This window comes from Musca autumnalis, unplaced genomic scaffold (genome assembly GCF_047663935.1).
Source record: "Musca autumnalis isolate F117 unplaced genomic scaffold, ASM4766393v1 scaffold_4, whole genome shotgun sequence".
Classification (NCBI taxonomy): domain Eukaryota; kingdom Metazoa; phylum Arthropoda; class Insecta; order Diptera; family Muscidae; genus Musca; species Musca autumnalis.
The window spans coordinates 85,096,616-85,110,974 of record NW_027411977.1 but is presented as its reverse complement, the minus strand read 5'-3'; the positions used below and the strand labels follow the sequence as shown (position 1 = coordinate 85,110,974).

At 39.7% G+C, this 14,359-nt stretch overlaps 1 protein-coding gene across 3 annotated transcripts in view; it reads left to right on the top strand.

The window, feature by feature from the left end:
• Positions 1 to 11,662, top strand: part of LOC141402115 (purine nucleoside phosphorylase) — a 37,028-nt gene extending 25,366 nt beyond the window's left edge. For 2 of the 3 annotated variants that reach the window (XM_073982795.1, XM_073982796.1), the window contains one exon: positions 10,325 to 11,662. In XM_073982795.1, coding sequence (XP_073838896.1) covers positions 10,325 to 11,198 — 874 coding nt within the window. In that variant the 3' untranslated portion in view covers positions 11,199 to 11,662. Of the gene's footprint in view, positions 1 to 3,923; positions 3,987 to 10,324 lie in introns of all 3 variants that reach the window. The other variant, XM_073982794.1, reaches the window with a different exon arrangement.
• Positions 11,663 to 14,359: the final 2,697 nt, after the last annotated feature.

Sequence of the window (14,359 nt, the reverse complement as noted above, 5' to 3'; positions counted from 1 at the left end):
CTCGTGGTTCATACGACGTCGATATTCACCGTCAAAGCAAATAGGCCCGTAGATCTTTCGAAGAATTTTCCTCTCAAACACACCAAGCACTGCCTTATCTGCTTGCGCAAGTACCCATGCTTCGGAGCCACACATTAGCACGGGTAGTATCAGCGTTTTGTATAGTGTTATTTTTGTTTGACGAGATGTGGCTTTGTTTTTAAATTGCTTACTTAAACCATAGTAGCATCTGTTGGCCAATACAATTCTTCTTCTTATTTCACAACTGATGTTGTTTGTTATGTTTATGGCAGTGCCGAGGTAGACAAAGTCTTTAACTACCTCAAAATTATAGGTACCAACTTCCACAGTTGGTCCGAGCTCTATGGACGCTTTGAGCGTCGACACCATCAATTTGGTCTTTTCGCCGTTTACCGCCAGACCCACTTTCGCAGATTCTGCTTCTACCTTCCTAAAGGTATCAGTAACTTTCTTTACTGATCGTCCCATGATGTCTATGTCATCAGCATAGGCAAGTAACATGTGGCTATTGGTGTAAATTGTGCCATTTCTTTTGACATTTGCATCTCGTATTACCTTTTCCAGCAAAATGTTGAATAGGTCACACGAAAGGCTGTCTCCTTGTCTGAAATCTCTTGTGGTACTGAACTGTTCGGTGAGGTTCTTTCCAATTTTAACTGAGGACCTAGTATCAGTTAAAGTCATCTTACAAAGACGAATGAATTTTGCGGGGATACCAAATTCAGACATTGCATGGAATACCTTTGATCGGAGGGGACTGTCGACAAAAAGGTGATATGTGTCGATCTGCATCTCTTGGGTCTTCTCCAGGATTTGCCGCAGGGTAAATATCCGATCAATGGTAGACTTGCCAGGTCTAAAGCCACATTGGTATGGTCCAACTATTTCGTTGACCATTGGCTTCAGTCGTTCGCACAATATCACTGACACTATCTTATAGGCAATAGGGAGAAGACTTATGCCCCTATAGTTTGAGCATACAGTCTTATCTCCTTTCTTGTGGACGGGACATAGGATGCTCAGGTTCCAATCGTCGGGTACGCGTTCTTCCTGCCAGATGGTGCTAACTAGCTGATGCATACACCTTATCAGCGTGTCGCCTCCGGTTTTGAACAGCTCGGCTGGTAAGCCATCGGCTCCTTCTGCTTTATTATTCTTCAGCCGGTTGATTGCTGTTTTTACCTCATCTTGGTCGGGCGGTATACATTCTATACCATCTTCTGGGATTGGATCTGTGGTATCATCGTATTCGCTACTATTGGATACCAGCAGATTGGAGAAATGTTCCTTCCATATCCTGAGCACGCTATATGTATCTGTTACCAGATTACCTTGCTGGTCTCTACAGGATAATGTGCCTGTACCAAAGCCATCTGTTTGATGTTTCACTCTTTGGTAGAATTTTCGGACTTCATTCTGGCTCCTGTACATCTCGATTTTTTCACACTCCCGCTTTTCCATTTCTCTCTTTTTCTTGCGGAAAAGACGTGTCTCTTCTCTCCTTTTCTCCCGATATCTCTCTCGTGCGCTACGCTTTGCTACTGATTGTAAAGTAGATCTATATGCCGCATTTTTCTCTTCGGTAGCAGCACGACACTCCTGGTCATACCATGAATTCCTTTGTGGAGGTCTCTGGAATCCAAGTATGGATTTGCGGCTGTTTGCATGGAGTGGGCAATATTTTGCCATTGTGTTGTTATGTTATCGGGACAAGGAGTGCTCGCATTAAGCAATTGGGCTAGTTGAGTGGAATATGCTGTGGCTATCTGTTGTGTTTGCGCCTCGGAACGCCATCGTACATCCAAAACGTTTGATGAATGTCTTCCATCTATCACAACATGATCAATTTGATTACTTGTTCTTTGATCTGGAGACAGCGAGGTGCCCTTATGAATATCGAGATGATTAAATCTGGTACTGCTAACTACCATGTTTCTTGCAGCTGCAAAGTCTAACAGCCTCATACCATTGTCAGATGTTTCACTGTGGAGACTGAATTTCCCGACTGTTGGGCCAAAGATATTCTCCTTTTCAATTTTGACATTAAAATCGCCTAGAATGATTTTAATGTCATAGGCAGGGCAACGGTCTAAGCGCTCCTAAAATATATCTTTGGTCTGTTCGTCCTTTTCTTCAGTGGGAGCATGAGCGCAAATAAAGCTGATGTTGAAGAATTTTGCTTTATTCGAATTGCAGCAAGTCTTTCATTCACTGGGGTGAAGTTGGATACCAGATGTTTTAGTCTCCGACTAACTACGAATCCGCAACCAAACTCATGCTTTACGTCACGGCAGCTATAATACAGTGTGTCACCTTTAGGTGTTGTTGTGACGCCTTTCCCAATCCATCATATTTCCTGTATGGCAGTAATATCGGCCTTGTACTTTACAAGTACGTCTGCCAATGCGAAGACTGCACCTTCTCTATAAAGAGTGCGAACATTCCAGGTGCAGATCCGCAGATCATGGTCCTTAAAACGTTTGCGGGGTTCGTCAACTTTAGAGGGGTTTGTTTTTCTTTTCTTTCGTTGTTTCATAGTAGGCTGTTTTTTCTAGGGGATGGTTACTAACCCGACGCCCAAACCCAAGTTTTTTAACGTTCTTATGGGTGAACGCGCGGGACATGTTAGCTTACTACCTTTAACGGGTGTTAAAGTCAGTTCCCCAGGTGACACCACGGGGAGGTCACTGTCCACTTGAGATGAAAGAGGGACCAAAATAAATCCTGGGCTTTGCCATGTTAAAACCGGTCAGGACCGTTCCTTGGTATCTTCCATTCCCTACTTTCATACATCAACTCATAAAAGGACAAAACAAATTTATTCAAAAAATATTTGGTCGTATTGTTGGCAAATTTGATGTGTATATTTTCTTGATATATATTGTAATTGTCGACCAAAAAGACCCGTTTAGTGACTCGCATGAGGGTTAATTTTTCCATAAAATGATACCCCGCATTGTTGTCAGTAATATTGCCAAAGACACTTTATACCCAAAATGCAAAGATTTCAAGGAATCTGATGTCGAATATTTTAAAACCTGTAGAAATGGGCGGAACTTGCCACGCCTATTTAGGTTACTTCCCGTTGTAAACTTTCAAAACGCCGATACACTTGTCTTTTTTTCGGTCCTCTTTCATAATCTGGCCAAATTATGTATCTTGTAATTATTTTTTGTGTTGTACAGTGTTATTCAAAAAGTGGATTACCGCTCAAAAGTATTGAATATTTAGGCAGTTGATGCTTGAAGCAATGTGTCTTGGATTTAGAGGTTTTGGGTTATTATATCAAGAAGGATAGACCACGAAAATATATATATCAAAAAATTTTGAACTTTCGTCAGGGAAGTACAGAAGGGAATTGTCCGATAAAGACCTTCTGGGAACTTTAAATGCCAAGTTGCGGCCATAGAGGGTAATCACTTCGTAAGTTATTGTGGTCATCAAACATTTTAGTTGGTCAAGAAAAAAAAATATTCGGTTACGTTTAAAAAAATACGGTTATAGTGTACACCATGTTAGCGAAAAATGTAACTTTTGTGGGGGAGGTATCCGATGTAGTGGACCTTATATGAGTCATCTTCGAAATGGGAAAGAATATTAATAGGCGTGAAGTTAGAACGAAATCGATTAAAAATTTTCTATAATCCGCTGGTAATGGTAAATGAATGAAATGCTGTTACATTGTAAGATATTACTTAACATATTTTTAATGGCTGTTTAATGCTTTTTTAACAAAAAAATAAAAAAAAAACAAATAAAACGGAATGCCATGCTTAGTGCCTATGGTTAAAAATTTGTCAACAACAAATATCCATCATTTACAACACAAAACAAATACAAATACAAATACATACAAATACTTGTAAAAATATTGCAATGATTGTTATGCGTCAATTTTACAGAAAAATCATAAAAACCCATGTACCCATAAATTCAAACAAAATCGAAGCGGAACTATGCGAAAAGTAAGTGATGTTGATATTTTTTAAATCGCTTTTTATTATTATTTTTTTTTTTTTTTCAATAAATAATGCCGTCCATACACTATGGGCATGCAGGACAGCTACCGATGAACCCTTGTGTACGTGTGTGATTGAATAGTGTGTGGCATACCTTCAATCCATATTCATAAAATGATGAATTTTCCTCCAAAACTCGATTTTGGGTTGAAGTTTTCCAATTTTTATTTAATTTCCTCACAAATAATGTTTGTTGTTTTTTTTTTTTTAATTGTTTGGTGGTAACTTGGAATATAAACAAAATTCATCGCATTGAAAGGGGTTCATTTACAAAATCAAAACTATGTTGATTTCAATCCTGCTTAAAATACTCACACATACATTGACAAAAACTTCCACATTTACCAATACTATTACAAATGCTGTCGTGCATGCCCACAGTGTATGGGATACTTCAAATATTGGAGTCAAATTGCAAAATAACAAAGGAGAATCAAAATCAAATTTGAGAGAAATATTACGATGTACAAAGGTAGGATCAAAACGGTACTCTATTGGACATTTCGGGGTCCATATCTCTATTGTTATAGTCTTGATCACACGATCCCAGAAGTGACCATAAACTGTATGCAATTGCAAAATTCTTGATCGTTTCTGGAAGAAGTACCTGAAGGAATTAGCGTATCTAAACCAATTTGGAACTTGATCTAAGATTAGGAGTCACTGCTTTGGATAGTCATTATGCCCGCCAGTCATTTTAGTTGATCACTTTAGGATTTCTTAGAGCTTTCGAACCGTCATGTAAGGATGTATGATGAACTGGCCCACGAATAACATTATATCGTGGACTATATTCGGTACAAATTTCAAAACGATCTTCGAAAAGCTGTTAATGTGCACTTAAGCGAAAATTTTGTACGAGTGATACTTGTTCACTACTGTCCATCTTCTAACTGTATTCAAGTAACAAAGAAATATTACAATGCGCAAAGTTTAGACCAATGTCAGTCACTCCATTCGATAGTTATCGTGTCCACCAGCCATTTTAGTTGATCACCGTATGCTTATATATGGTTAGGATGGTCGTAGAGAAAATCTGATTAGACAGAAACTCGTTTTATCACAAAATAAAACGAACAAGGCCCAGACACTTTTGCATACTTTGCATACCTCGCATATTTTGACATGTTTGCATAAAATGAGCATATCGTCACCATAAATGCCCGAAAACGTAACCGACATGAAAATCGAAATTCGTTTTTTGACGTAATCTGATACATAAAGCTAAAATACATGCTCTGGTAAAATTTCAAGCTTCTTCGTTCAAAAATAACGATCCTATTCAAGAAATGGCATTTCGAAAAATGGGATAATATTACAGATTTTGTTGTAATGGAGGATCTCAAAACTAAGCACTTCAGCGGTTTTGGTTTCACTACTTATTCCCCATCGTATATGATCGATAATATCTTCATATACTCGCCTTCATAAGGTTAATATTCCATAAAACAGTTTTTAATATTATAACGTTCTTTTCTTCTCCTGTAAAGTTTTGGTTTTGTGGGTTACGTCTTCGAGCATTTATGGTGACGATAAGCAAAACCATATTCAAGGATATGTGGCCTAAGTATCCCACCGAAATGTCTGAAATATGGTATTAAGTCTTCGTTTGGGGTGTAAAACTTTACACCTGAAATTTATGGGTACAGGTCCACGTCTTCATATAACCCCCATACTACAGTACTTCCCGATTTTGGTTATTTTGAAGGTTATGCCCTCAGTATCCCACCGAAATGGCTGACATTTGGTATTAAGTCTTCGTTAGGGATATACAACTTTCCACTTGTCGGTAGAGGTCCACGTCTTCATATAGCCCGCACAGAACGATACATCCCGATTTCAGGTATTTTGATTGTTGTGGCCTCAACATCCCTCTGAAATGGATCAAATTTGGTATTAAGTCACTTGAAATTTGTCGGTGTAGCTCCACGTCTTCATATAGCCCCCATAGAATGGTACCCCCGATTTTCGGTGTTTTGAAAGTCGTGGCTTCAAGACCACTCCGAAATGGCTGAAATTCGGTAAAAAGTCTTCCATGAGGGTATAAAAAAATCCATCTGAAATTTGTCGGTATAGGCCCACGTCTTCATATAGCCCCCATATAACGGTACCTCCCGATTTTCGGTATTTTGATGGTTGTGGAGAATTTTAAACAAAAAAATTTTACACACAAACATTTTTGTACCTATTATTGAAATATTTGTTTCATAAGAAAATATGTAAACTGCATAAATTTTGCATATGCAAATATTATTTTATGCATTTTGCATAATTTTGCATATGTTTCGATTGGAATTTAATCAGAAGCCAAAAATGTGCCCAGTCCCATAATTTGACATGAATCAGACCAAAAATAGGAGTTGAATAAAATTCCGCTCTCTATTTATTAGAGCTTTCCGGACATTATATCAGGGTGCATGGACATGCTCATGGAACAATATACCGTTTTAATCAGGACTACAAGGACCGCCTTAGTTGGATATTTCAAGACTATCCTCAAAGCGGAAGCAGTGGACCTAAATGCACCATCTTCGAACTTTATCTAAGATTCGTAGATATAATTCCATATGCAAAGTTTGACCAACGCAGTATGTGGTAGTCCTGCAACCCAAGCCGCTATACATGGTGGTCGTAGGGGTACTTTACAGCTTTCGAGCCATTTCCCTAAAAAAACGTGTACCGTAGAAAAATGGGCCACGAGAACAACTGGTTGCAAAAGAATTACCCGAAGTAATAGACCGATATAATCCATATTCGAATCTGATCTATGCCTGGTAGAAATATTACGATATGCAAAGTATGGATCTATTAAAGAATTATCAAGAGCAACATTTTTGCGAACAATTTAGAACTTTTTTGGGGGAGGTATCCGAGAGAGAGTGGACCGATATGGCCCATATTCAAACTTGATCTATGTTTGGCCAATTGGCCAAAATATTACGAAGTGCAAAATTTCGTTCGTATCGGTTGATGCGTTCGAGTGTTATCGTGCGCACCAACCAGACAGACAGACGGAGGGACATGGCTAAATCTACTCCGAATTGTCTAAAACGAATTTCGTCCAAACATGTAAAACTTCTCTACAAGTGGTGTTTGAGGACACGTCGTTCGGATTTGGCGATAAACTGTAGGTCCCATAACATTGAGCTAACATGAATCGGGGTGCACTCATTGATATGAGGGAAGTCTTCCTTGTCCCTTCTCGGATGTTTGTGGAACAATTAAATAATAAAAAAAACATCATCAAAGTGTATACATATATGTATGTAGAACCTCTTTAGTCTTAAGGCAGAGGGTATAAAACATTTCGTTGTCTTTAATTTCCGCAAAAATGTTCGTAACTTAATAACTTAAGTTACCTTTCTATACCCTACAACACATTGTGGCCAGGAAGTTCGATTTTTGAACCATTGTGCGGCGTGTCTTAAGACACCATTTGTAGAGAATTTTTACATGACTGAAATACTCAGGAAATGTCGCTAACATTACACTGAGGGGTATTTTACCTCCATTGAAAATGTGTTGTAGCCTGGGTCTGGGAATTGAACCCGCGTATTTAACGAACGAAGAAAAATTAGTTACAACAAGTAAAAAAGTATCAGTCGGCTTTGCCGATAGAGATACATATACCCTCAGCCTGTGTGGATTGAAATACTTTTTTCCCAAAAAAAAAAACTTATGTATTTAGGGGGGTTTTCAAAATGTTGGACGTATGAACCGACCAAAGTATGGATAGGATTAAAGCTCAAACATTTGCGGGGATAACGTTAGATAGGGCTTTTTTATCACACTAGCTTACGAAAAACATAATATCGCAGGACCACTACGAAAACCTTCGGTAAAAATGTCCAAAGGATCCTTGAACATACCCTTAACCATACAAAAATGTTGAACATTTGTGTGGGTGGTACCACAAGGATTGGACAGATAGGTCCCAAATTTGAACATAAACTAAGTTTCGACACTATTTAGAGATCCAAAGTTTGGACCAAATCGGTAGCAACGTCTATGAGAAATCGCGCGTACAATTTTAACGAATATTTTCGAACTTTTGTGGGGGAGGTACCACCACCTTCGAATTTCATCTAATATTCGAAGAAATATTATAATATCCAAATATTATATATTATAATATCCAAAGTTTGGACGAATGCAGTATTCGGTTCCAGCTCTCCAGCCATTCCATATGGTGCCATAGGGGGTTTTAACAACTTTCGGGATGTTTTCTCAAGATGTATGGACTTGCCCCTGAAAATACTTTTACTGTCGTAATTGAGGCAGCGAATACAAGTTGCTTCAACAATAATCAAAGTGATTCGAGAGCAGATCTTAAAGTGAACTTATCCCAAATTTTGTGTGGGAGGTACCCGAAGGAGTTGACAAATATAGTCCGTATTCGAACCTGATCTAAACCTGGTAGATATATTAGGATGTGTAAAGTATGGACCAAATCGGTCACTACCTTCATGAGTTATCGTGCGCACAATTTTTCCGAACATTTTTGAACTTTTGTGGGGGAGGTACCTGCAGGAGTGGACCGATATGACTTATCTTCGAACTTAAACTAATTTTGGACAAAAAATTACGAAGCCCAAATGCTGGACCGAATCGACAGATCCGTTCGAGAGTTATCTTACGCTTCAACCACTACTCACGCTGTCATAGGGGTTTTTGGTTCTTTCAGGCTATTTTCTCAGGAAGTATGGACTTGCCCCTGATGAAACTTATAGCGTCGTATGGGGGGCAGTGAATACAAGTTGCTACAACAAAAATCAAATCGATTCTAGAACAGGTCCTAAAATGAACTTTCCGAAATTTTGTGTGGGAGATACCCGAAGGAGTGGAGTGATTAAGTCCATATTGGAACCTCATGTAAGTCTAGTAGAAATTTCAGGATGTGCACAGCATGGACTAAATCGGTTACTCCGTTCAAGGGGAGGTACCGGAAGGAGTGGACCGTTATAACCCATCTTCGAACTTAAACTTAGTTTGGACAAAATATTACGAAAGCCAAATATTGGATCAAATCGGTTCATCCGTTCGAGAGTTATCGTGCGCAAAAGCCAGCCAGACAGAGGGACAGACGGACGGACGTTGCTAAATCGACTCCAAATTGTCTGAAACGGATTTCGTCCAAACATACTTGCCCGTATGAAAGTGTATATACCCTCGTTAGCATAAATGCTGAGGGTATAAAAACAGGGGGATAGAATAACTTTCTGAGTTGATTTAAGCATGTCGGTCCGTCTGTTCGCAACGTACAGGTCGCCCAATCACACCAAATTGGGGAAGACCATTTTTTTGAAATTTGAAATGGGTGACGGAATTCGGAATAGAAAAAAGTTTGCCAAAATATATTGAAATCGGTTCAGATTTGGATATAGCAACGATGTACATTTTCGGCTGATTTGAGGTATTTGGCGTACCACACACGACAGGCTTTAAAGTTTAAACCTTTCCTTACTGGTCACGTCCCCATCGAAATAGGCGTGGAAATCACCTACTATAACCTACAAATTTTAAAATGTTTTTCCACAACTCTTGTCTGTCATATCCCTCTATTCCACCGTACTCTTTACAAAGTAATGAGTAAAAAAAATAATGTTGCCTTAAAAATTTTTAAAGAAATAACCAACTATTTTTAGCCAACTTGTAGTGCAGAAAGTAGCTTGTTTACATTATTTTGTAATGGTTTGTGCTGGGTAGTTGAATCATTATTGAACATACATATGTATGTGATTTTGAACTACACTAACACGAATGAACTACTAAATAGTTCTTAATTGTTTTTTTTTACAATTAGCAATAATGATAAATGGCGTAATAATTAAAGGTACCACAGTTCAATTGCTAACGATTAGAATAAAATACAACACATCAACAAGGTTTTGACTTACATTCAAATATTGGGAGGTGTAACACCTGTTTAATTGCCGGCAATTTCTGCTAATAAATTTCTACGATAATTATAGATAATATACTTGTACAATTAACTATACTCTCTTATTCTACTCATTCTGGTTCTGAGGAAGAGAAAAAGTGTTTTATCAACCTTTTTGCATTACACAATGTTCTTGAATACAAATAACTGTACTAGTCCCCCTAATAGATAGATAACAAACATATAACATTTCCAGGAAGTCTGTCCAGTGGGTTTATTTGTATTGTCTTATAAATGTTTTTGTTGTTTTATCTGTCCATGAATTTGAAATATTTCGAACTTGAAATATTTTTGTTTCTGTTTACTAACTTTACAACTTTGTTGTTCTTTATTTTCTTTCCAGTTATTCCTATGAGGTCATTAAAGACATTGCCGATTATCTATTGGATCGCACAACTATACGCCCTGTGATTGGTATTATTTGCGGTTCGGGCTTAAATTCCATTGCTGACATGATTACCGACACCAAAGTCTTTGAATATGAGGATATTCCCAATTTCCCCGTGTCCACGGTTGAGGGTCATGTGGGTCGCATGATTTTCGGCTATTTGGAAAATATGCCTGTTATGGCTATGCAAGGACGTTTCCATTACTACGAAGGTTATCCATTGGCCAAGTGTTCGATGCCAGTGCGTGTCATGAAATTGGTTGGTGTACGTTATCTCATGGCCACCAATGCTGCTGGTGGTCTTAACAGCAAATTCAAAGTTGGCGATATTATGCTTGTACGTGATCACATCAATATTATGGGCTTTGCCGGCAATTCACCTCTGCAAGGACCAAATGATCCACGTTTTGGACCACGTTTCCCACCCATGACCAATGCCTACGATGCTCATTTGATAAAAATTGCCAAACAAGTTGGCAAGGAAATGGGCATTGAGAATGAAATGCATGAGGGAGTCTACACCTGTTTGGGTGGACCAAATTATGAAACTGTTGCCGAATTGAGAATGTTACGGACCATGGGTGTTGATGCTGTCGGCATGAGTACTGTACATGAAGTAATCACAGCCCGTCATTGTGACTTAACCGTCTTTGCCTTTAGTTTAATTACGAATGTCTGTGCCACCGGTTATGACAGCAGTGAAGATGAAGCCAACCACGAGGAGGTGGTTACTGTTGGTCGTTCCCGCCAAGCTGTTTGTGGAGAACTATTGTGCCGCGTCATTCGTGAAATTTCCAAAGAATGCCCAAACAAAGTCCAAGTGAAATAAATCTCAGGTCGATATTTTATATAAAGTTTAGTTTTTAGGAAATTTAATATAGTCATTTTTTGGTTTTGAGTAGAATCTGAAGGAAACTTTAGAAAATCTCAGATTATTTTTTTTTATTTTTCAATCTCATGTTTTCAAAATTCCTTCGATTTTGTATAATTATCTAAATTATTTTATGAAACCTTTTATAAGTTTCTAAATATGTATCTGTAATCTTTTTATCAAAATAATTTTATTATTTTTAGTGCCTAGGCATGACAACATTCCACATTGATATAATTTAGACACAATGTATGTATTTAACCAATACTTATATAGGTTATGTAGCTTTTAAACATTAGCATTTATGTACATAATATAATTTAAGCATTAATAGTTGCTTAAATGAAATTTTATTAGATTTAGTTAAAAAAGCATAATAAAAATTATAGGCTTTCATCTGAAGCGAGTTGAAGTAGAATAAATATGTTTTATATGTTTTTTTTTATTTTGAATGCGGTATCGATTGATCATTTTTGAAGCTGTAAACAGATACAACGTTTGGGTAAAGTTTTGTGTCGTTTTGGCCGTTTTTACACTGTTGGGCATGATGCCGAAAAATTCAAATTCATTTGAAATATATGCCGGCAAACAGATCAACGCCGGACTTTGGTGTCGGCGTCGCCGTGTTGTTGTTGTTTTTTGTCAACGCCCAACGCAAAACTTTACTCAAACGTTGTATGTGTTTTTTAAGCTTGAAAGTTTCAACTTAATATTACATTCGTTTAACTATGCCGATGTTGTTCGGTGCCGCTTCTGATTTATACGTGGTTCAGGAATCGATTTTCCTGGCCAAAACCCAAATTTTTGTTGTTGTTGTTGTAACAGTGTTTATTATTATGTTTGTATGTTAGTTCTTCTGTTCAATCTGGCTCTGGGTCTATCTCCAGTTCCAGGAAAGTGGCTGCTTCGATGGGATGTAACCACAGATCCACTGGAGTAAGATGAGTAGGTTTGGCTGGGCTGTTGAAAAGGTGTTATGTGTCGTGCGGGCCCATGCCACATACTGGGCAGATGTCTTGCACGGCGCGGTCGATTTCCGCCCAATAAGAATTTAGGCGACTGCAATATCCCGAGCGTAGTTGAGCCAAAACTACTCTAGTATGTCGTGGCAGCTGATGCTCCTCAGCTTCAATAGATGGGGGATGTATTTCGAGGACTTTATTTACACTATATTTGCTTATGGCCTTAGCAACTGCATCCGTGTGAATACTATTTCAACCTGCTTGATATGCCTGTTGATCTAGGGGTTCTCTCCTATATTGTTGGACCTCCGTCTCTAGAGCATGAATATCCTTCCTGATATGCCTGAATGTGTCGGGCCTAGCCAGCAGATGGTAATTGGGATGGCCAATGGCATGTACTGCAACGAATGCATCTCATTGTGCTGCTTTACTGGATGAATCTTTGCCTCCTCATGTAGATGGTCCACTGAAGACTTGGTCCACTGTTGCTGTTCTCAGGGCGGCATTCTGGCAGGTTTGAATATTTTTCCAATTCGTATCACATAATCCCGGGGACCAAACTGGCGCCGCATAGCTTACCGCAGACCGACCTATCGCGTTATGTGTGGTCAACAAGGTTTCATTATCTGCACCCCAAGTGCTGCCGGCTAGGGACTAGAGGACCTTGTTCCTACTTTTCAGTTTCTCGCAGATAGCTGTGGCGTGCGCGCACGACGTGAAAGTAGTGTCGAATGTGACCCCTAAAATATTGGGGCAGTTTGTGGTCGGAATTCTGCTACCGTCGACCACGACCATTCAATTTTCTTTCAAACTGCGCTGTCCATGTGGTGAACAGAGTGGCTGTTTATTTTGTGGCGGAAATCTGCATATTCCTCGAATGGAAAAAGGTGATAAGATCGGTTAAATAGTTGTTCAGTCTCACCCAGATGTCATCAGGATAGGTACCCGACGCCAGGATCGTGCAATCATCCGGATACGTTATGATCTCGATGCCGTCTGAGGGGGCGGAATACAGGAGAGGTAGAGGTTAAACAGTTCCGAAGATATCACCCCACCTAGGGGTACTCCCTGTTTCACTCTACGGGGTTTGGACTTCTTGTTCCTGAATTCCACGTACGACTGGCGGCCACACATATAATTGACTATCCAACGTTTCAATCTTGGCCGGAGGGTTGTCTGCTCAATGTCCTCAAACAGCGTGGAGTGCCTGACTGTATCAAAGGCTTTTGATAAGTCAAGCGCCACCATCACAGTTCTATTGCACGGCCGTCTCTGGTTGAGTCCTTGAAAAATATGTGTGGTAATGGCGTGCAGCGCAGTTATCGTGCTGTGCTGCTTACGGAATCCATGCTGATGATCGGAAACTTGATAGCTATTTCTGATACTGGGGAGGACTAAGGCCTCAAGGGTCTTTGCTACGGGCGACAAAAGCGAAATCGGCTTGTACGATTCACTTTTGCTGGCATCCTTGCCGGGCTTCCGTAGTGGGACCACCCTGCCCATTTTTCAGACTTCGGGAACAATGAGGATGGATAGCGACAAGTTGAGAACTTTAGTGATATACTCCAATCACGGCTCATCAGCTGCTTCAGCATTACCATGGAGATTCCATCAGGGCCCAACGCTTTGGATGATTTAGCGTTCCTGATGGCATTGGCAACATCTTCCATTGTAAACTGTGGTGGTTCCTCCTCGGCAGGAAGAGATCTGATGCGACGTAATACTCTTCTCTTCGCCCTGTCACTCTCGGGGTGCTCGACAAACTGACGATTGAAATAACTTGCGCACCTCTTCGGGTCAGTGAACGTAACGTCGCCAAACGTGACTGAGGTCCTATCTTCCCTTCTTCCAGGGTTCGAGAGTGACTTAACCGTTGGCCACAATTCACCTATACCGGCTCTAATGTTGCAACTCTTCAGATGATTTAACCACTTGTTACGCTTATGCTCGCCGACCAGCCTGTTAACTTCCAGTGTCAGCTCCCTGACTCTGGGGTCATTGGGGTTGGTTCGACGAAGTTCATCACGCTCATTTGCTAATCCCGTCGCCTCTGCTGGGAAGTTTGCTCTTACTTCGTGTATTCGACCAGCGGCTCCAGCAGTGATGATGTCTCGGAACGTCCTTTCCGCTACCCGTACATCAGAAGGATTGGGCAGT